At 44.0% G+C, this 23,705-nt stretch overlaps 1 protein-coding gene across 1 annotated transcript in view; it reads right to left on the minus strand.

Moving 5' to 3' along the window:
* Positions 1-23,705, minus strand: part of GALNT17 (polypeptide N-acetylgalactosaminyltransferase 17) — a 276,061-nt gene that overhangs the window by 152,508 nt on the left and 99,848 nt on the right. The window contains exons 3-5 of the mRNA XM_034752813.1: positions 23,338-23,504; positions 12,820-12,994; positions 5,897-6,094 (exon numbers count right to left, since the gene is read on the minus strand). Coding sequence (XP_034608704.1) covers positions 5,897-6,094; positions 12,820-12,994; positions 23,338-23,504 — 540 coding nt within the window. The remainder of the gene's footprint in view (positions 1-5,896; positions 6,095-12,819; positions 12,995-23,337; positions 23,505-23,705) is intronic.

Raw genomic sequence — 23,705 nt, forward strand, 5'->3', positions numbered from 1 at the left:
CCCTACACAGATGAAGCAGGAGACCACAAGGTCACAGTAAACCTTCTGCCCAAGCTGTCTCAGTCCTGAAAGAATTCCTCACAGACGGATAGGATTCAATCTCAAAAGGTGTAGGTGATGTAAAATCCCAAGTGGCTTGCTTGGAAGATGAGCTACAAAAGACTGCCATTGGAACCAGTGAAATTAAAGAAGAAAATGCCTCCTTAAAACTTAGATTAGACAAACATTTAAAGAGCCGATACCGGGCTGGCCCTAGACTAAATGGTGCTGCCCCGATTCATTTGTAAAACTTTTGAATACCTTATTTTGTATTGCATTTGTAGCCCATTCCACGACTTTGATCCACAATTTGCCTGCATGGTTTACCCGTCATATCAGACTGACTGGCGACGCCGTGCCCCTTATATACCCACGAGGGCAGGGCTGACAACATTCTAGGAGGTTTGAGGAAAATGTAGTTCTCAGAAAGTCTGGCAGGTTCCACGAGATTCTACTAAGGTCCAGAACATTCTAGGAAGTTAGTGAAAAATGAACCCACATATGGAATCCCTGAATCATTTTACTTCAAACATCCTGCTTTCCCTTTTGTCGCTAACAACAAAAACAGCACCCCAAGCCCAGTGCCTCCCCCCAGCCCGGCACTCCAGGAGGTTGTCTGGGTCTCCTGCCCCTAAATCCAGCCCTGAGCCTATTTGCTTGGTTTAAAGCAGGAGCCTGGAGCCATCTTGAGGCTGGGCCATATTTTAGATGAGTTGTATGCCATCATCTTGCTTTGCCTGGATAATTATCTCTTGTGAATTATCCAGGGGAGAAAATTGTCTCCGAACACATTCTTTTCAGCCTCTGCTGCTGAATATTCTGTAGGTCCAGAATAAAGATTGTGTAGAACCAGATATCCAGGAGCAAGTCAGACCATCCCTTTCCATCTCTTTTAACACATAAGTCTCGATCGGGCTCTTCAAGGCCTGTTAAAAACCAAGCATGTCAAAAATGTAAAACTGAATCAAAAACAAAAACAATACTTACCCCCTTACTTCAATCTCCTCCTTATCCTAAAAGGTCAACTGTATGAAATAGGCAAGATGTTTTTAACCTTGTTTTGCATATTATAATTTAAAATTTTCCCATGTTTCCTTGCATAATTACAGAGTAAAAGACAGATATTCCTTTCAAGGAAACATTGCCATAAATTGTACAGTTCAGAGCACTATGCAGCAAATAATATTATTTATAATAATAATAATTGAAGCAGTTTATTTCTGTTTGTATATAGTTACCCATTATAATGGAAAGAGGCAGTATTTTACACATTTATCTTCCTCATAACGCTTCTCCTGTTGCATATTAATAATGCTGTTTTAGCAAGTTGTTAAATTATTTAACATTACTCAGAGGCTATTGTCTCTGTTTTGGCATTCCTTTTCCATATAGCTATTGGAAAGCATTTGCCCTGCAATCCATATTCTCTCTAAGCCTTTGACTCTTACTTTCAAGTGATTCAACTCTTCTCAGCTCGAGGGGTCAGTGCCCATGTTTCTGGACTCTCTAATGAAGTGAAGACAAATGATTATGCAGGCACCTCTTGCTACTGCTAGTGTAGGTCTGTAGTGTATCTCCATCCATCTTCACAGATCTCTGCTTTTCTGTTTAGTCCTCCTACGTTTTTTGCACAATTGCAAAGGTGGCAGTCAGGAACATGGAAATTGTCACAGTGGATGAGCCCTGAGGTACACCCAGTCCAGTATCCTGTCTCCAAAAGCTGCCAGAACTAAATGCTCCAGAGGCAGACATAAGAACCTTGCAGTAGGCAGATATGGGGTCATCTGCCCTCCACATTAGGGCTTATCCTGACCTCTGATCATTGAGACAGTCTTAAATCCTGAAGAATGGGGTTTAATATCACTTCCACAATTTTTTTGATCATTTATAAATTTTAAAGCCATAAGGAACCATAATGACAATTTAGTCTGACCTCCTGCATAAGACAGGCTAAAGGACCTGACCCAATAATTTCTGCATCAAGCTCCTAGCTTCTGTGAAGAATATTCATCTGTTCCGAGACAGATTAGATGGCATATGAACTGGTGACCATTTGCACACAAAGCACAATGCCTTCCACTGCTCCACAGAGCCATTGCATCCACAGAATTAATTATGACCTCTGGATATTCTCAATATCCGTATAAACATCCACACCCTTTTTGAATCTTGTTACATTCTTGGCCTCAACGATTTCCTACAGAAGTGAGTTCTATAGTTGGGGAACCCCCTCACAACAGATCCCCCACTCAGGGCTCCCGCTCCTTAACAGAAGACGGAACTACTGGATGATATCTGTGCTAGTCATTTGTTTTCTTGGGGATTTTTTTTTTTAAATGACAACCTGTTAATCATCAGAGAAGTATCTGTGCATCCAACCAGATGCTCCCTACAGTACATGGGAGAGCTACACCATATCCATAAACAGCATCAAGGGCAGGAAAATGCAGATTTGGATCAAAAGAGGCCACATTGGTCTTACATTATTTTAGAAGAAGTGCAAGAGTTACTTAGCAGGGACCCTGTGGATCAGCAGCCATAGGGCGAGACAGAGCAGGTGAACGAAGGCAGCAGCTAGATGGGTGAGGGAGGGAGCGGTATCAGATCAGCTTGACTCCTTACCTTTCCTCCAAAACCCACTCCCCTCCTCCCTTTCTCCATCACTGACACAACAAGCACAATTCTCCCCATCTCTCAGACCCATACATTGGGGTTTATCTTTGATTCCGCCTTCTCCCTCGCCCACACATTCAGATGGTCTCTGACTTGCATCTAAAATCAGGGCTTATTTCTCTGCCTACACCTCATCCATGGCCCTTATCGCTCACATCTCAACTGCTGCAACCTCTCCACTTTGCCACCCCTCCCACACACACTCCAATGCAATCACAATGCAGCTGCTATTTGCCTACAGTTTCCTTGTCTATTGCTCTGACCATTTCATCCCCATTTTTCAGATCTATCCACTGACTCATCCTCTCTTCACAGCCCTCCCCTTCCTCAATCAGCCGCTCTTCTAGGGTTGCCAGGTGTCTGGTTTTCGACCGTAACACCCAGTCGAAAAGGGACCCTGGCGGCTCTGGTCAGTACCGCTCATTGGGCCGTTAAAAGTCCGGTCAGCGGCACAGCAGGGCTAAGGCAGGCTCCCTGACTGCAGTGGCTCCGCGCGGCTCCCGGAAGCAGCGGCATATCCCCTCTCCAGCTCCCAGGCATAATGGCAGCCAAGGGGCTTCGCGTGCTGCCCCCGCCACAAGCGCCAGCTTCACAGCTCCCATTGGCCAGGAACCTCGGCCAATGAGAGCTGCGGAGGCGGCGCCTGCGGACTGGGCAGCTCGCAGAGCCACCTGGCCATGCTTCTCTGTAGGAGCTGGAGGGGGGACATACTGCTGCTTCGGGCAGCTGCCTGAGGTAAGTGCCGCCCGAGGCCTGCACCCCTGACCAAGCCCTGATCCCCCTCGCACCCTCCAAACCCTTGATCCCAGCCTGGAGCACCCTCCTGCACCCCAAAACCATCATCCCCAGCCCCACCCCAGAGACTGCACCCCCAACCAGAGCCCTCACGCCCCCATGCCCCAACCCCCTGCCCCAGCCCTGATCCCCTTCCCACACTCTGAACCCCTTGGTCCCAGCCCAGAGCACCCTCTTGCACTCCAAACCTGTCATCCCCAGCCCCACCCCAGAGTCTGCACCCCCAACCAGATCCCTCACCCCCCCATGCCCCAACCCCCTGCCCCAGCCCTGATCCCCTTCCCACACTCTGAACCCCTTGGTCCCAGCCCAGAGCACCCTCTTGCACCCCAAACCTGTCATCCCCAGCCCCACCCCAGAGTTTGCACCCCCAACCAGAGCCCTCACCCCCCCATGCCCCAACCCCTTGCCCCAGCCCTGATCCCCTTCCCACACTCTGAACCCCTTGGTCCCAGCCCAGAGCATCCTCCTGCACCCCAAACCCCTCATCCTCAGCCCCACCCCAGAGCCTGCACTCCCAGCTGGAGCCCTCAGCCCCTCCCGCACCCAACCCCCCTGAGCCAGCCCCGTGAAAATGAGCAAGTGAGTGAGGGTGGGGAGAGCAAGCAAGAGAGGGAGGGAGGATGGAGTGCGTGGGAGCAGGGCCTTGGAGAAGGGGTGCGGCTCAAAGAAGGGGCAGAGCAGGGGTGGAGCAAGGGTATTCGGTTTTGTGCAAGTATAAAGTTGACAATCCTTCAGTCTTCCCTCTTATTGCGTTTCCCCCTTCTCACCCACGCTGTGTACAATGCCAGGCTTCTCCTGTCCACCTTCTCACCCATGTCTTTGTGCTTCCAGGCTGCTCTCTACTCATGGAACTCAGATCCAACCCTTCAAATCCCCTTCAACACCTATAAGAAATCTATCAACCAATGACAGCTAGGCTTAGGGGAGGGGAAAATAATAAAATGTCTATTTGTACGTTAACATAGATTAGACAGGTTATTGCCCGTTTACTCACTCGTCCTACGTCCCATATCTTTTTATATTGTAAACTCTTAGAAGGAAGGACCACGCCTGTCTCTGTATACTATGAAGAGAAACATCAATATTGGAACCTGGGCACTAGTAAAAGATCAGTAATATATCAGTAATAATAATGCTATAAATAACTGAACAATAGCAATAACAGTTCTCCATTCCCACCCACGGCATTCGTTTTTGGGTCTTTTAAGGTACTTTGGGGAAGACTTTCAAAGGTACGTATGGGAGTTTGGCGCTCAGCTCCCACTGTAAGTTCATGGGAGCTAAGCATCTAATTCGCATTTGTGGTCTTCTCTATTGCTACTGCTTCCACATCCAACATTTCGGTCACTGAAAAGTTACTGTGCAATAGGAAATTGTAGGGGTTGCCACACTGTTACCATGTCCTTAGGACCACAGATTCCTAGAGTTGAAGGCAACATGACATCATCTAATCTGAACCCCTGTGTATCAGAAGTCATTAAATTTCACCCAGTTACCCCTGTATTGCGCCCAATAACTTATGTTTGGCTAAAACATAACTTCCAGAAAGGGCTCTACATCTTGATTTGAAGACGTCAAGAAATGGACAATACACCATTTCTCCTGGTAGTTTGTTCCAATGGCTAATCACCCTCACGTTTAAAAAAAAAACCTGTCTTATTTCTAATTTAGATTTCTCTGGCTTCAGCTTCCAGCCATTAACTCTATCTCTATTAGACCAGTTTTGCCTGAGAGATTTTTCCAGGATACACCTTTTTAGTGAGATGGTATCCGGATCATTCTGTTGTCAGCAGGGATTTAAAACCATATTTAAAGAAAATAGATTATAGGTCTGGATATTGTGTTCTTGGAGTTGGGATAAAATGTAGGTGTTTTCCCATGCCTACATTTGTAACAGCAGGCAAAATATGCCTGGGGGTAACACCCCCTTAGCACCCAAGTCCATAGCAGCACATTATAAAAGAGCAATATACTGTAGCAGGTAAATACAGTCCTGTAGCCGCTTAGACGTTGTCCAACAAATTAAATTATATGAGAAAAATCACCTGATTCCCCATTAATTTAAAAAGTTAACAATAAATATAATAACCTGAATTGTTTTCTCGTAAAGTGACATTTTAAAATCGACAATTAAAACCTGTGCTTGTATAGTGCAATGGGGTTCTGATTCCTTACTGGTGCCCTGAGTATGGATGCAATGTGAAATAATATGTTCCTCGCCTTGGAAAAGTGAAATCCCTCACCACAGTAACATATGAACCCACACTCTACTCTCAGTCTATTACATCATTGCCACAATTTCTGGGCCATCTTCCTTATTCTACGAGTCATTTCATTTCACTGGCTCTCTTTGATTACTGAACATGTCCCTGGCTCCACAACATACCTGATTGGCAGTGAAGGGTCACCAGCATCCCACCAGTCTTTGGGAGGGCTAATGTACATGCACCATAACTCCCAGCTGTATCCATGGGCAGAGTTCTCATAACGCTGCACCTCAAAGTTGTCCTGCTTGATATTGTCGATTGACGGAAGAATAACCCTTTTCCGGTTTTCTTGGATTCGCGAAAGAACTGGCTCAGCCCTAAAAGGCCAAAAAAAGGAAACAGAAAAGGGGCATTAACTGCTGTTATAACACAGATGGACACAGTAGCACTTTAACAACCCACGTACCTGATGGCAACACTTAGGTTATGTCTATGCTGCAATTGGAAGTGTGACTGCAGGACAGGTTGGCATACCTGTGCTAACTTTAATCTACCCAGCTGGCTAAAAATAGCAGTAAAGGCATGGTGGCATGGGTTTCAGTGTGCGTTATCCAAGTCTGCCAGGGACCCTCCATCTGTACTGGCATTGCCAGCCCGCGCTGAAGCCCACGCAATCACACCTCCATCTGCAGTGTAGACATACCCATAGTGAATGCCTTACTTCTGCTAGCTCGGACAGCACCCCTGTAGGACAGGACAAAGAAAAAGGACCCATTTCTGCTCTCACTTAAGATGTATAATTCCAGTGACTTGTTGGAGTTATAAAGATGCAAGGGACAGCAGAATCCAGCCAACAGAGGTTAAGTGACTTGGACTAGGCCACACAGCTATTCAGGGCTTGTCTACACTACAAAATTAAGTTGACTTTATCTAATTTGACCTCAAGCCTTTGAATTAATTAAGTCAATTGTGCATGGCCAAACCATGCTTATTGTCTTGGTGGAGTGCGTCCTCACTAGCAGTGCCTGCATTGATGCACAAAGCGGTGCATTGTAGGTAGCTATCCCAAAGTGCAACTTGCCGCCGTATGTTTTGGGAAGTTTGTGCAATGCCTCATGGGATCAAAATATTGTCGCAGAGAGAATGGGAACATTGCATCGGCATCCCATGGTGCACTGTGCTCAATGGCAAACAACTCAGTGGTTTTCACACCTTAAAACTGCCGCGCATACGCCATAACCCCAAAAGCCTGGAGCCTGCTCAGTTGTGCACTCTTGCTGTGAACATCTCAAACACCTCACGCCTTCTCCTGCAGTATTTCCAGAGCTGAAATAGGGTCCACTGTGTGGAACATAGCAATGTCCTGCAAGCAGCCCTGCTGCAAGCCACTGAAAAAACAATTCACAGTTGCTGCTGGCAGTCACAGAGCAGCTGCACTCTGTTGAACGCCATTTCTGGTCCTGTGAAACAAGCACTGACTGGTGGGACCGCATCATTTTACAGGTATGGGATGACGAGCAGTGGCTGTAGAACTTTCGAATGCGGAAGCCACCTTCCAGGAACTTTGTGCAGAGTGTTTCCCTGCTCTGCAGTTCAGCAACACAAAAATGAGAGCTGCTCTGACAGTGGAGAAGCGAGTGGCGATCGCTATTTGGAAGCTTGCAATGCCAGACAGTTACTAGTCAGTGGGGAATCAATTTGGAGTAGGTAAAATCAACCGTGGGAGCTGCTGCGCTCCAAGTGTGCAGGGCCATTAATCGGCTTCTGCTACGAAGGGTAGTGAGTCTGGGAAATGTGCAGGACATAGTGGGTGGTTTTGCCGTGATGGGGTTCCCTAATTGCGGTAGGGCGATAGATGGCACGCATATCCCCACCTTGGCACCAGACCACCTTGCCAAAGAGTACATAAACCGACAGGGATATTTTTCAATGATGTTGAAAGCACTGGTGGATCACAGGGGGCGTTTCACCGACATTACCGTAGGATGGTCGGGGAAGGTTCATGACGCGTGCATCTTTAGGAACTTGGATCTGTTCAAAAAGCTGCAATCCAGGGCTTTCTTTGCAGACCACAAAATGAACATTGACGACGTTGAGATGCCTATAGTTATCCTGGGGGACCAAGCCTACCCTTTGCTCCCATGGCTCATGAAGGCATACACCGGCCATCTGGACAGAAGTAAGGAATGGTTCAACTATAGGCTCAGCAAGCACAGAATGGTGGTTGAATGTGCCTTTGGTCGTTTGACAGGGCGCTGGAGAAGTTTACTAACAAGGTTGGACCTTAGTGAGGACAACATCCCCATGGTTATAGCTGCCTGCTGTGTGCTCCACAATATCTGTGGGGAAAAAAGGGGGGAAATTTTCCTCAGGGGTGGACAATTGAGACCAATCACATAGAAGCCATTTTTGAGCAGCCAGACACCAGGGCAATAAGAAGAGCACAGCAAGGGGCGCTGCGTATCCACGAGGCTTTGAAAAGCTGTTTCAATAATGAGTCACAGTAACGTGAGCTGCTTGTCTGCATTGTGCTTTCCCAAACCTTCACTTGGCTTGTATCACTGTCCCTGTAAAGCCAACCCCCCACCCAAGCCCACTGCTTCTATTCAATAAAGAATATTTGTTTCTCGAATCCATTTACTTTATTTAACAAACATAAGTGAAGAGGGAAAACAGAAAAATAAGGTAACCTTAGGGAAAAGGGGTTGTAAAGTTGGAATGGGAGAAACATTTTCAGCTGTGTAACATAATACCACATTCCAGACCAAAGGTCTGTGAATGGACACCTTCTGTTCCTTGTACCCTCCTCCTGAGTTAAGTGAAAGGGATAATGGACTTTTCTCCCATGCCTCAGGGAACGCTTTGGGGAGGGTGATTCTGCGCCAGGCGATGCTGGCTGGCTGTCCACCAGGGTCTGCAGAGGGACTCTACCCTCCTGCTTCTGTTCCTGCAGTTCAACCAGATGCCTCAACATGCCTGCTTGGTCATAATCCGAAGCATCTCATCCTGCGCTGCACACTCTTGCTCATTGGAAGCTTTCCTGCTCTCCCTGTCCATGTCTAACTTCTCGGGCAGTGAAATCCTCCAGCCTCTCAGCTCTGTGTCAGCTGTCAGAGGCGTTCATTATCTCAGTGAACATGTCCTCCTGCCTTCTCTTTCTCCTCCTTCTACTCAGCGAAAGTCTGCATTCAGATGTTGATGACATGCTGAAGTCATGTCGGGAGCAGAGGTAGCTAGTCAAACAATGGCCCTTCCCCATAGCACCACAGAAAGCTGTTTACAAATGGTGGGGGGGGGGGGAGAGGGGGGTTTCACTCTCAAATTGCAGAATCTCACATGTGGGGCTCCAGTCCCCTATCAGCCACTTTAAACCTCTAACTACTTGCCAACCCATGCTGAGCACAGTAAAGGCACATTAGCGGCCGCGTGGTTTGGCGATCCAGAATGTGTGTGTGTGGGAGGTTTACATGCCTTTTTTTTTTCTTGTAAGAGCACTTTTAATGAGAACTTCCCCTGTTTCCCCTAGGAGGTGACCCTAGGTGATATCAGTCTCCTGAGGGTAACAGAGGCGGAAAGGAAGGAGATGCTGCGTCTGGGGATTGACCCGGTCCTTATGCTGCTATGCTGTGTACCATAATGATGCCAGCAGAATTCATTCAGGAGTTGCATGGGAAAGTGTCCTACCAATTAAATTAAATTAAATTAAATTAAACCATGGTGGAAGAAATAAGACTGTCCTGCCCAGAAATCTTCTGCAAAGGATTGCAGAGTCCCTCAATGAAAGTTTCCTAGAGATATCCACGGAGGATTCCTGTGCTATCCCAGTCCACATAAACAGTCTTTTCCAGGGGCTACCCTCTGCATAGCTGGAGCGTCCTCTTATAAGCAGAGAACCACAGCACCTCGCTTTTTCTTCATAGTAAACATGCAATACCACCGAATGTGGGCGCCCACTAAAGTTTAACCGGACTTTGATTGTAACTTTATACTCAACAGAGGTGCCTTCCCCGGCATCCCGGTCGGCCACCGAGATGTCCTGCGACCCACCGGGCTCCAGGGTTAAAAATATTTCCTGTCTCTCAGGGATAATGGATCCACCGCTCACCTGTCTCCCATTCTTCTCCTCCTCCTCTTCCTCATCCACCATATTGTCTTCCTTGTTGTCCCTACACTCACACACTTGTGAGGTGTCCACATTGCTTGTGGGAGTATTGGTAGGGTCACCCCGGAGAATCGCATGCAGCTCGTTGCAGAACCACCATGTATGGGGTTCAGCACCAGAACGACTGTTTGCCTCCCTTGCCTTTTGGTACTCTTGGCAAAGTTCTTTTATTTTCACACGGCACTGCTGTGTGTCCCTCATGTAGCCCTTCTCCCCCATTCCACGAGCGATCTTTGCATAAATGTCAGCGTTTCTTCTGCTGGATCGGAGCTCTGCCTGCACAGACTTCTCCCCACACAGCGATGAGATCCACCACCTCCCATGCAGACCTGGCTGGAGCGCACTGGGGGCATGTAGTCTCCATGATCAGCTGTGCTTAAGCTGGCATGCTCCCAATGCTGATCAAACAGGAAATGGGAAATTAAAAATTCCCAGGATTTTAGCAGGGGAGGGGCTGTTTCCTGTGTACCTGGCTGCAGTGCAGCAGAGTTGAGAATGATCTCCAGAGCGGTCACAGATGAGCATTGTGGGACACCACCTGGAGGCCATTTAAGTCGATTACACAACGCTGCATCTGCACTACCTCGCAGTCGACTCATGAAAATCGAATTAAGTGCTACGCCTCTTGCAGAGGTGGATTACAGAAGTCGACGTTAGAGGCACATACATTAACAGGTGTAGACACATACATTAATAGGTCGACTTAAGGCGGCTTCCTTCAACCTAACTTTTTAGTGGAGACCAGGCCTCAGTGACAGAGCCTACATTTGAATTTGAGAGTCCCTTGCTCGCAATGCTGTGCTCAATCCATTAAACCACTCTCTTATAAACATACTCGGAGAGTAGAAAGTGAACACAAAAACCAGAGGCAAAGGAAAGTTCTTCATTTTCCCAAGATTCAATGGATACTTTTTTAGGTCTGCAATGCAGCTTTGTAAGCCACCAGGGAGGCTTTAGAAGTTTCCGAGCTCCCACTTCATGGGATTTCCTGCCTGGGAGAAGCATGGACACATCAATTATGTGGAACTATTATCAATTAGGCTACAGGGGACAGCTGCTGTATATGGAATTCAAATAGCAACATACCCATATGTGTTAGGGTTTAGGCTCTCTCTTATGCAATTGAATATTCCTATGCAAAATTCATGGACCCAGTGGAGAATACCACAGTACACACAAAGAAGCAATTTCACAAACCAGGAAGAATTTAAGGTATAAAGGCTTTACAAGACCCTCCAGAGCTGAGCTTTCATGCAGAGACAACACAGTCCATTTTGTAGTGGCTTAATGTGGTTACAAAGTGTTATAAACATGAATTCAGCTGTGTTTTAAAGAGCATTTTCCCCATCATTTTAACCAAGAAGGTATGAGACCAGGCAATGTAGTGAAAAAGGGCTAGTTTTCAATACTGTCTTCTGACATTCCACCTACAAAGTCAGAATGTGTACAGTAAATATTTGTATATGCAGAAAGGCTAATTGCACACTAGTGTTCATTTGGGAGTACAAATACCTACTTTGCACACAATGGTGCATGCACATTTTGCTGGAGAAATTTAGGAAGCCCAACAGGGACCAGATTTCCCAATATGAATATTTAAATTGCCCTTGAGATCCTCGACTTGCTTCCACAAGTGGATATTTGCAGTGAGTGCAGGCAAATTTTCTGGCTGCAATTTGCTTCCTCCTCCCTCCCCCACTTCTGAAAATGTGTCTCTAAATATAAGAAATAAAAGTAAATACAGGGAAGGCTGTGCTGGTACCCAAACAGCATTTCCTTGAAACATGAACACAGAAAACCAGACATGGACCCAAGCCACAAAATTCTGATCTGGAACCCTGCTTCTGCTCCAGCTGAGAGTGTTCAGAGCTGGGGTTTTGGGTCAGCCTCCCCTTTGTGAAAACAAGAACCACTGAACAGACAGGGCTCATTCTGCCAAGGATCTAAGCGATCAGTGAGAGGTGAGGATGCTCAATGTCTGCCAAGCTCAAGCTCATAATGCAGTCAAAGGAGCAATCTGCGACTCTCATTCCTTACTGATAGGAAAAGCTGCTTCAACAGTGAGTTCAGTAAATTATAGTTTCCCGTACACATGCATACAATCCAGTTTTGAAAAGCTAGCAGCCTAATCATTGCAGCATTTAGATGGGAATACAGGTACCGGTGTTAGAGACAGCCTTCTGAATATGTCCTTATTCATACGAAAAATGCGATAACTCTACACAGAATGTGTTTTCTATTTGCAGGTGATATAACATTTTCCTGGTAGATGATTTTTTCTTTTCCTCTCTTCATATCACACAATGAAATGTGCATTAGACTCTTCTGTCTCCAATATTCTAAGCATAGAGCACAATTTTTTTAAGAACACATTTTGTTGCAAAATATCATTCATGAAACCTTTTTGTTGTGCAGACTTAGAAACGTAATAGAATTTCCTCTGATACTTTGTGCTCTAGATGCATCAATCCTTCTGAAAGAGTCCCTTTGAAATACTTTCTGCTGTCCTTGCACTTTTGAACTTATTTTCAATTTAAGAAGAATCAAACCAATACAAAACATAAACCTTCCCCAGAGAGAGGAAGGTAGAAAGGCCTATAACATTGGAACCATTCTCTTTTTCAATTCCCTGCTGCCTCGTCTTTTTAGCTTACAGAATTCACTCAGGTCAAGGAGGGGGCACTGATCTGAACAGAATAAAATGTGAGTGGGGGTAGGATGAGTGGAGAAAACAGGGACTTTAGCAGTTCTGCAGTGTACTGCCTCACCCAATCCAGGGTACGTTGGGGTAGAAGGAAGGATCTAGCTTTATTAATTTAATGGCCACATTTGCAAGAATGTCCATGCTAAATTATACATTTTCAACACGCCTGATTTATTCCCTTATAATCTAACCACACCGTGAAATCGTTAAACCTGATTTTGTTTTATCATACCTACCAGCCAGCAGTGAATTCCACATGGGCATCAAAGAATCCAGTGATGTGGCCCGTAGCGGCTTTCCAACCTTCAATTCGAGCTCGGATCAGGCCTTCCCTTTTCTGGTTGCGCACCACCTTCACAAGCCCCGGATATCGTTTATTGACGTACTCTTCCAGAGGTGCCTTCAATTCCTCTAGAGGAGAAAACCCAGAGAGCCAACTCAAAAGGAGCAACAGTTTCCATAGGGAACCTAGTGTATTAATCGACTCTTATCACTGGTGGAGCTCACTGGTACAGGATACCTTAGAGAAGCGGCTAGTAGGAAATGCAGTAAGTAGGCCTAGTCAATGTTAATTTGGGAAAAGGGAATTTCAGGGAGCTAGAAAGCTGAGCTGAGTGAATAAAAGGACAAAAAACACAAGTCTTTGACCAGGATGTTGCTATTCTGTGACATCTAAGGCAAAATTTTCAAAAGTGACTAAAGGCACTTAAGTACCATTTTCTAAAGAGTCTTAAGCTTCTAAGTGCCTAGCTGCCTCTTGAAAAGGGGACTTAGACACTTTTGAAATTATACCCCTACTTCTGTATCTTTGTTCCTAATTTCTGAGCATTTGTTTAGCCCCCATTAATGTCTTGGACAGTCCCTTCACACAGTTTCTTTTTTAAATACTTGTTTGTAAATTTGGGGCCAGATTCTTTGCCCCCAACCAGTTCCTTTGTGACATTCAGACAGCACCAATGAGCTGGAATGTGGGTGTATGGCCACCACATAGATGGTGTAAAGCCAGCATCACTGGCTCCTATGCAGCTACCGAATAGGACGTGCTTTCAGGGGTGTGTCAGAAGCATTGTCTTTGGGATCATGGCCAGCTCGCATAAGATAGGACAGTACCTAGGCTACTCTGATTTATACTGCAATTGGGACTGGTTTGGTGCAAACCAACAGGATGAAGGAATCATAACCTGGCTGTGTCGTCTCCCTTCCAAACTCTCCTGTGTCAAGTAATTCCCAACAGTGGAGAAAATCAATCTTAATCTTTATTGGCTTTCCCCTCTCTCCTAAATGTGATTTTAATGTATTTTACCTTTTTGCTCGTCAGCTATTTCCTCTCTTTGGACTATCTCTGCTTCCCAGGCTTTTTATCACTCTGTCCTCTTAGCAAAATCTGAGAGGCTTAGAGCAAATGTGAAGGGACAAGGCTCCACAGAGTAGCAAGAGACCAGGTAAACTTCCCTGCTGTACGTGGGGCACTGTTTCATTATAAAATAAAATAAAATAAAATAAAATAAAATGTCACCAATACTGTTAAAAGAATCAAAGAACTACTATAGTTGATGTTAGTGATTTTGCCTCCTGTAGGTTTGAGTGGATTGCTGTGAACATTGCAAAATGAGATCAGTCGACCAGTTTAATCAGCCGGTGTCGTTTAAATTGCTGCAAACTGCACCCCTCAGTTTCTCCCTTTCCTGTGGCTCAGCCTTGCCATATCAATATCCGTGTTGGTTGCATACAAACTTTGCCCTTGGACTACCTGAAATCCTTACACTTTTATTTATAGCAATGAAGAGATTTCTGCTTCATTCAGCGGAGCCTAAATATCATGCGCTATAACTACTTCTACTTACTGGGAAACTGCTGATCATTTAATTAAGTTGTTTAAGGCAGCGTACGCTCTACTGCTGAGTATGTAATGGCTCTAAGTTTCTAGAGTCACTCCTGGTACCAAACTTATTAGTACTTTCTGATGCCTGTGGTGTATAAAAGACATGCAATGTAAAAGCAATCTCTAGTGTATGCACATGGAAGCATATAAAAAGAAATAAATAAATATTGAATGCTGGAGTGTCAGATCAATTATGGAAAAGCACCCCAAAGTCTGGGTGCTTATCCACACATTACTGGGACCAAAGCTCTTGAGTTTGTAGAGCTGGACTGGAAGTCTCATGAGACTAGACTCTCCTGGACGATTTCCAGCACTGCCTGCTTCCAACTAAATTAGAAACACTTGGCAGTCCTGCTTCTAGCCCCAGATACAACCTGCCTGCAAAAAAGGGGAAACTGTAGCAAGTGTTTGGTTTTGAGTTAATAACATGCAAAACACTCAGGCTAGGGGCCTAAAACCCTTATTTGCAAGGTATATTCCATTGAATACTACTTAATTCTCTGTTTTTTTTAAAAATGCTCTACCTTTTTGCAGAATAAGAGGAATGCAGGACTGTATCAGAAATTCTGCCCTTTCCCACGAAACCTTACATGGGGTAGTTTATCTGATTTGTCCACAAAATAAACTAATGCAGAATAATTAAAATAAAATGCACAACACTGGATATAGTCTTTGATATGGTTGTTGGTATTTCTCCTCCCTTGTGCCAATCATAAATAGGCCAATCATAAATTGTGCTGGGAATTGTACAAAATTAGTTTGCAATTCTGACAGCAACCAAAACATGCCATGTGAGGGAGGCTGGGTGATGCAGTGGATAGAGGAGTGACTGGGACTCAGGATATCCAGGTTCTGTTCCTAGCTCTGCTTGGTATCCTTGAGCAAGTCACGTCACCGCTCTGTGCCTCAGTTTCCTAATCTGTAAAATGATGATACTTACATCTTTTATAAAGCACTTTGAGATCTACTGATGAAAAATGTGATATCAGAGCTAAGTTTTATTATGTACCAAGACAGACCGCAAGCATCATATTGTTAAAACAAATTGCTGGAGAATGACTCTCATTTCTGCAGGGCTCAACGGCTCCATGATATTACCTTATGGCCAATGCCTCTGCATGTCTAGGAATTCCTATGGGAGGCCTATTGACCTATTTTCTCCCCTCCCCCCTTTTCAGAAAAATCACTGTTAATGCAAAACACAAGGTCAGAATAGTTGCTGAGATATGAGTGGTAAAGTAGGTCACTACTTTAAGAAAACATAGCAATGGAAAACAGAGGAGTAAACAGTAAATCCCATCTATTACGCTAAGCTAGAGAAGTCAAAGGAAATGGAATCGGCTATTCCCTCTCCTTATGCGCATGCTTCCAAGCACATAAAAATAGTGCTTTCGTGAGACTGTCTTTCTGGCATTGTTCCTCCTCACATATCTGTTTCCCTCAGGTAGAGTCTCTGTCCTTTATGCTGAAATGGGGAAGAAGGGGGGAAAAAACCTTGCAACCCAAAGCATCTGCATCACAAACATATATAATTGTGGCAACTTCGGTTTCATGCTGAGCCACTCATAGGAAACCAGTATTTTATGGAGGTGACATCCCTTCTGTGAGAGGCTTCAAGGCGACAGAGAGACAGAGTTTTTCTGACAGATGAAACCCCACATGGATAGCATCAGTTTCTGACATATTTTTGTCAAAAGGTAAGCCATTAATGTTGCACGATCATGGATTTATAGGCCACATTAAACCAGGGGTGTTGGAACAATTTTCATAGTGTGGGAGCTGAGAGCCATTGAACCAAACTATAAACCCTGTATATAATGGAAACTACTTCAAGCCAGGGGGTGCAGCAGCGCCCCCAGCACCCTTAGTTCCAGCACCTCTGCATTAAACAATGACAAGACATTCAAAACTAGAGTTTAAATTTCTCTGCTGAAGGAAGGGGAAAACGCTAATGGGCGTTGTAGGAGGAAGGTGAAAGTTTAATGTGCCCCAGAGTGACAGAGGGAGAAGGAGTATTAATATGCTCTTGCAGACATACCTGTGCTAGCTGTATGCTAGCTAGCTTGCTAAAAATAGAAGTGAGAATGTTGCCGTTCAGGCTACAGCACAGTATGAACTTGCTTGTACAACCTGGGCTGAAGCCCAGGTCACCACGGCCTCACTTCTATTTTTAGCAAGCTCGCTAGAGTCCAGCTAGTGCAGGTACGTGTATTCAAGCTGCCATTCACAGCCCCAGCTCCAAAGTAGACATATTCTTAGTGATGGGTGAACCTCAAGTGGCTTAGAGTTCTAGTCTGGTACAGATAAGCACCGAAGATGCTTATGCAAACAACTTGGATTGGCAAAACTGCAAGAACAAACCTGTGTGCAATGCTACATTCTTTCTTTATTTTATCTGTGCAGGGTTCATTTGGCAAATAAATGCCAACTGTATGGCAGCTAATACTGATGGTCCATATTGAGATGGGACCCCAGGAGGAAACCTCAGGTCTGGGTTGGACTTTGGATTTCGACTCAGCCCATCCCTGGTTTGTCTCATTAGAAAGATAGGTCCTACCTGTAAAATTAGGTACAAGCGTAAGGAGTGAATATCTGGCCCCACTGAAGTCAACGCCAAAACTCTCATGGCCTTCTCTGGAGCCACAGTTTCACCCAATGATCCAGATTTCCAGGTGAGTGGGGGCTGGTAGGAATCTGAGATTTTGCTTTTAAATACACAGCCATGTCCATCCCATTGGCGATCAACTGCAGCTGGGATCTGTGAAGCCTGCACTGCTCAGTTTCTGCAGAGGTTGATTTTGCACCATTCCTTCTAGATGAATTCCGCTGGACTGTAAATCAGAAGTCACTCTCACATCTAATCTTAATCTAAATCATGGTAAATTACTTCTAATTTTATCTTGCATTTGTTGTGTTCAGCAGTCATTTTTAGTGACTGATATTAGCATAAAAGGAAAATAACTCAATGCCTGCCAACACGGCATTGTCAGAACATGCAGCTTTAGGCTCTGAATCCAGAGGGCTATTGCATTTAGGTCAGTAGCAGCAAATTTATTCTCTGTCATATAAATTAAGGGCTGCTTTATCCCAAAATATTGCATCTTTGTAGCACAGCCCAAAGCCACATTATGTAATAAGTTTGAGTTCAGAAATAGCATGCCAGAAATTAGATGACTTCAACAAAGCGGGGGAGAGGGAAGCCTCCCCTACGAAGTTGTCATTCACATAAACTGGTTACCCGGCCCTGGGCTTCGCTATTTTCAAGGCTTCCTGCTAATTAGAGTAGGGGAGAAAACGTCACACAGTTCAGAGAACTGACTGCAGTTCTGATCAGTTTTGTTGTGCACTTCGTTATAACATTTTGCTCTTCCACATCACCACCGATGACCAGAAGATTTAAATGAGCTTCACAAAAACACTAAGTCTCACAGCATCTCTAAGAGACACTTTAGCATTACAGGTCTGTCGCATCGTACGCGCATTTAACATGCGCGATTTCAACTTTACGCGGTCGGCCAAAAAATAAAAAGAAAAGAAAGAGAAAAACAACAATTTGAATACTATACCTGTAGTGCGGGCGATTTTGCCCGCCATTGAACTCAATGGGGTTTTGGCTATACGCAGTTTTCGCTTTACGCGCTAACCGTGGAACAGAATCCCCGCGTAAGATGAGACAGACCTGTATATCCAGATCCTGTAAACTGAGGATCACAGAAGCAAAATGACTTGCCCAAGGTCACAAAGTGAGCCAGGAGCAGAGCGGGGGCTGGAACTGAGGCTTCTTGGTTCCAGATCCATTTTTCTAATTACTGAGCTATCTAACTATCTAGCTCCTCACCACGGTATTTGAGCACATGGACCCCTTACAGATGGGTAGTTTGAAACAAATTCGACACTGTGATGGAGTTCAGAGTATTCATCTCCATTCTTTCTCAATTCTAACCCCATTCTCCACATTGGTGCCCATTCCCCTCTTCCCTTTGAAGAGGGCTGGATGGATTCTCTTTCAGCTCACATCCACGTGTTTTTTAAATCACGTTTAAGTTGGAGGTAATAAATATTAGGATTTTTGAATTTTTGGTATTTCATATTTCATGAGCAACTTCAAGGTAAAGGTAAAGGACACTTCTGGTAAACATGCCAGTAGACTCCATTTCAATGATCTCTTGATTCCTGTCTGTCTCAATTAATCTTTAGTGGAAGATGAGTCCCAGGAGTTGGAAGCCCTAGAAACAATATATCTGCTGCTCTGTTAAAAAAATGGTCTGGCTGAATATTCAGGTTATGTTTGTCATTGGCAATTTTATTGTGCCACCAAAGCTTTTGGCAATCCCATGGTCTCCAGCTGTTACCGCCCAACTGATATCAGTTATACTATCAACTGGAATTGATAATACTGAAGGCTTGGCCAGCTACACAGGCATTTGAGACGGTTACTTCTGGCTCATCTGCTAGCACCGAATATTTTGGCTATGAGGATATTGGTTTGATTTTCAGCCAAAGTAATGTGCAAGAAGCACAGAGGAACAGTAGACACAGTGGACAAGAAGGGTCATCTAATTGATTAGGCTGGCCCATCGCTGAACTAGAGTTAGGGGGGGACTTTTGTAACAAGACTTGGAAATGGGCAAAACTCTGTGAGTTTCCACATTTAGTCGTGTACCTTTTAGGTGAAGCTAAGGGAAGGGAAGCAGCTGCCAGCGAGCGAATTATAACATATGGATAAAACTGTGCAAAATGTGGTGACTTAGGCTGCATTATGCACCACGCCGTGGGTTCAATAGACCCCAACACACAGCAAAACCCAGAGAGATAAAACCAAACAGTTTGCCATGCCCCTATGTACATTGGTCAGGTCTGCACAATTCTAACCTGGCCACAATCTAGCCAGCATAATACTAGCTGTAATTAAACAACTTATTAATTAGAAGATTTGAGGTACCTTGGGATTTGTGTTGGCTAAGGCAACTTTGATGCCTAACAAGACTTGGAAGGCTCTTACCTTCATGTAAGTCTATTAAAACCTTCCCCTTTTTAATGCGTTCTTCTTCCAAACCTGTAAAACCGTTAGCTCCCAAGAGAACACATAGGAAGCATTGTTATTGCTGAAATGAGCTGAGGAGCAAGATAATGATATATCCAGTCACAGGGAATATTGTTATGCTGAAGTAAATTACAACCAGTCACATGGATCACTGAATGTACCTAGGTATTTTAAGTAGCCTTTTATCTTGGAGTTTTCTTTTATAGTATGAGGTTTTCTTTTCAAACAGATATTATTCCAGATTAAAAACACTTACAGAGAGACTGCAGAAAGGCAGGCGATGCTTAAGCAACAGTCTCAGACAAGTTGTGTGACTGTGAGATAGCATATTGTCTCAGGGGCATATTCTGTATGCCTCCAGCGACCTAGGAAATGTGTTATCACTCAGAAACACAAGCGGTGTAGCGTCTTTGCAATTATAAACCAGCGCAACAAAAAACCAAAGGCAAGTACAAAACAAGTCTTTACATAAAAGTATAGTATGACTTTCAATGGGGAAAAGTTTCAAAACTGAAACTCTCTCAGCATTTGCCTCTAGGGGAGTAACATTTTGTTGTAGTACATTTGAGTTTCTGTCTATGTTTACAATTCAGGTCTACCGATTAAGAATTGTTACATTCAATACATCTCTGTAATACATTTGTATAATTTTATGTTTGCGATGTTTATTGTATATATCACCGTGTAGTGATGCAAGGAGGAAGAAAAATCTAATGTGCCTTTAAAAATCAGTTTATTCTAATCTGGAACCACAAACATCAAACCATTAGATGGTGTACCTATAAGGCAGAGTTAAGGATGCCTGAACTGTGTTTCTTACCTTTTCATGTTGGGATTTCTTTTAAATGTAATCTTAATTCTCAGTTTCCTGGGTGTTGTTATTCTTGATTTGGGGATAATTAAAACATCCCTGTAAGGTCTTTTATTCTTAAATTACTGAGATACACTCTCAACCTCAACTCCATTTTAATGTAGTTATGCAGGGGTTTTTGTATTTTATACAGAGACACACATACACCTCCAAAATATGAAAACCAGAAAGAAGAACCCTAACTTTTCAAAGGCCACTAGTGATTTTAGATTCCTCAGTTTTTGAGTGCCCAGCTGAATATAACTGAAAGGGTCCTGATTTTCAGGAAGTTCAGAGCATCTGCCCTGTGAAAATCAGGTTCTTTTCAGGTATCTGAAGTTTGGCATCCAAGATCTCTAGGTCAGCGATTAAAGCCGCATACCTACAAGTCGTCTTCTCACACAGCCCCTCAGAAATACAGTCCGCCCATTCATAAGCATCAACAACAAACCAGCCATACTCAACCACAAAGTCATACCCTGAAAACTTTAACTCTGACCTCTGTTTACTCCTAGGATTCCTGGAGAATTAATCATTATTCTCTATAACCTGTAGTTTAGAATGTGGAATTATTTCCCTGTCAGAACCTTACTCATTTTATAAAATCCATGTTTGTAATATTAGAAGAGTGAACCCTAAGATGTTGTTCTTACTATGAGTAACTATTTTCTATCACTGAGGCCTCTTGGGTATGTATCAGTACCATGGTTTGTGGAGCTCTGGTATGTACGTTGCTTTGTATAATTTATTATCATTTTGGCATCTTGCAGGAAGGCAGAGTCAAGGTTATCTGGCTTACTGTTGTGACGCCGGCTGAGGGATGCTGCAAAGGGCTCTGAGGTAAATCGGAATGCTTTGACAAAGCAGCAAAAATGTACAGTGAAACAAGCCAACACTTTCTAAAGCTCTTAGGGACACTAAAGTTAACCAAACTCAGTCTGTGCCTTCCCCCATCATTCCCCCCATGTATTGAACAACACTCAGATTTCTATCCACCCTCTGACCTGCGCACAGAAAGCACTGCGTGAGCTAGCAGAGTCTTCCTCAGAGCAGATGCCAGTGAAGATGGTGCCTTTTAATCTCAGCAGCAGATAAAGAATGAGAGTTATTAATTTTCTATTCTCATTGCCAGCTGCGGTCTCTGCTATTCAAGGGAGCAACGGTTTTTAAAAGGATTCATTTCGTTGTCCTACTCCTTTCATAAGTGTCTCCAGAGCTTACCAATAGCATTTGTTACAATATTAGCTTCAGTGCTGCATACTGAGTGGCTGACAGAGACTGTTTAGATGCATATTTCTTTGCACAAGGCAGGGACTATTGAAGATAAATAATTAATACACATGGGTTCTCCTTTAAGCCATACTTCACTCTCTATCCAGTCAATGCAGTGTAACTTAGTGGGGTATGTGCAGGATTTCATTTTGAGATTTTCAAAGAATTTTCACCCCCTGTAAAACAGAGGATATACCAAAGACTGCAAACACAAATCACCTTCACCTTTCTTTACTGTTCAGATGAGGAGAGAAATGCCCAGCTTGTGTAAATTACCAATGATTTTTGTTGACTTCAATGAAGCTATACTGATTTCCATCAGCTGAGGTTCTGACCATAGTTCCCCTCCCCCAAGCAATTATTATAATTCATCCGTTTTCTGTGGTGCTTATTACTGTAGTGCCTATTTTTACAGGCTTGAGATGCTTGCTTTATTCCAGTTGTATCTTGTCACATCTTAAATGCAACCTCTCAGCCTTCTTTGGAATGAAAAATCAGCTATCATCCCCCTGGTTCTTCACTTCCAGTTGTATCACAGGATGTAAAGCCCATAATTATTTGTATTATTTCAGCCTATGCAACAGATACTGATGATTTAACCCTTTGTTGGTATTCATTAAGGTTTTAAAAAAAACCCAATAAATGTATAAAAATTGAACGCTGATTGTTTTCTATTTTTATAATTTGTATAATTAGAATCAGGGTGGAGGAATAATTTGGACTTTGAAAATACCAGCATAGAACCCCTATAAAAACTCAAAATCCAGATAGACTCAGAATCTCAAAGGCAGGAAGAGAAAGTGTATCAAGAGAAATTGAGAACAGATTGGTCGCATGGATGGGACACAAGGAATCCTAGGCTCTGTTCTCTGATCTGCTGCATAATCTCAGGCAGATCACTTCCTCTCTGTTTCCTCTTCTACCCTTTGCCTGTGTATTTATTATTATTACTATTAACAACAACACCTAGCTCGTATGCAGTGCTTTTCATCCATAAGTCCCCAAGTGCTTTACAAATGGAGGTCGGTATCATTATCCCCAATTCACTGATGGGAAAACTGAGGCACGGGGAGGGGACATGGCTTTTCCAAGGTCATTCACAAGGCCAGTCGCAGAGCCAGGAGTAGAACCCCAGTCTCCTGAGTCCCAGGCCGGTGTTCAATGCATAAGATCATACTACCACATTTAGACTGTAAGGCTCAGATCCTCAAAGGTATTTCGGAGCCTAATTCTCATTGAAATCAATGGGTGTTAGGCTCCCATGTACTTTGAGCATCTGAGCTTAAGCTTTTGGGGGCAGGGACTGCCTCTTACTATGCGTTTGACAGTGCGCACGTAATAATAATAATTAATTAATGCTCATTAATTAGCCTCCTTCCAATGCACAGAGATAGTTCCTTTTATTCTCCTGAAATACAGATTGCTTGCAAATTGATTTAGAAGTCTAATTTGAGGTTTGATTTTGGTTCCGCTTATACCACTGCAGCTGATGGAATGGACGCTGACCGAGGGGTGGGAAGAACTGTATGCTGAACAGCACCTGATCTTCCAAGGCATGCAGCTCTTCACATCACAAAGCCACTGTCCTCCTATCACATTGAACTTCTTTATGTGGTTTTACTCCCCAAGGGGAAAAAACAAATGTCCTACTGGACCTTTTGGGGATCAAGTGCTCCATGTTTCTTAAAGAGCTCCGCCTACCTTACCTTCATCGCTGTTGTCGTCCACAAGGATAATCTCTTTCAGGAGGTGGGCTGGCGTGTGATTAACAGCGCTGTGCACTGACCGCAGGATCACTGACAACGCTTCATTCACAAAGATGAAAATAATGGAAATCTGGGGCAGATCCTTTGCATATTTCAGCTCTTTGCACCTGTTGCATGAAAAGACACAAAAGGAAATTGGGTTAACAGGATGCACGCTGCAGTGTTAGAAGCTGAGCACACATGTAAAATATCGTAAAGGGCAATTTATCAAGCTTTATGACTGTGTAAAGTTGCATATTCTTGCAGACCCCATGACCACCTCTGCTCTACATTACAGGCATAGGCCCTCGTGCTTTAGGAACATAGAA

This window comes from Trachemys scripta, chromosome 18 (genome assembly GCF_013100865.1).
Source record: "Trachemys scripta elegans isolate TJP31775 chromosome 18, CAS_Tse_1.0, whole genome shotgun sequence".
NCBI lineage: Eukaryota > Metazoa > Chordata > Testudines > Emydidae > Trachemys > Trachemys scripta.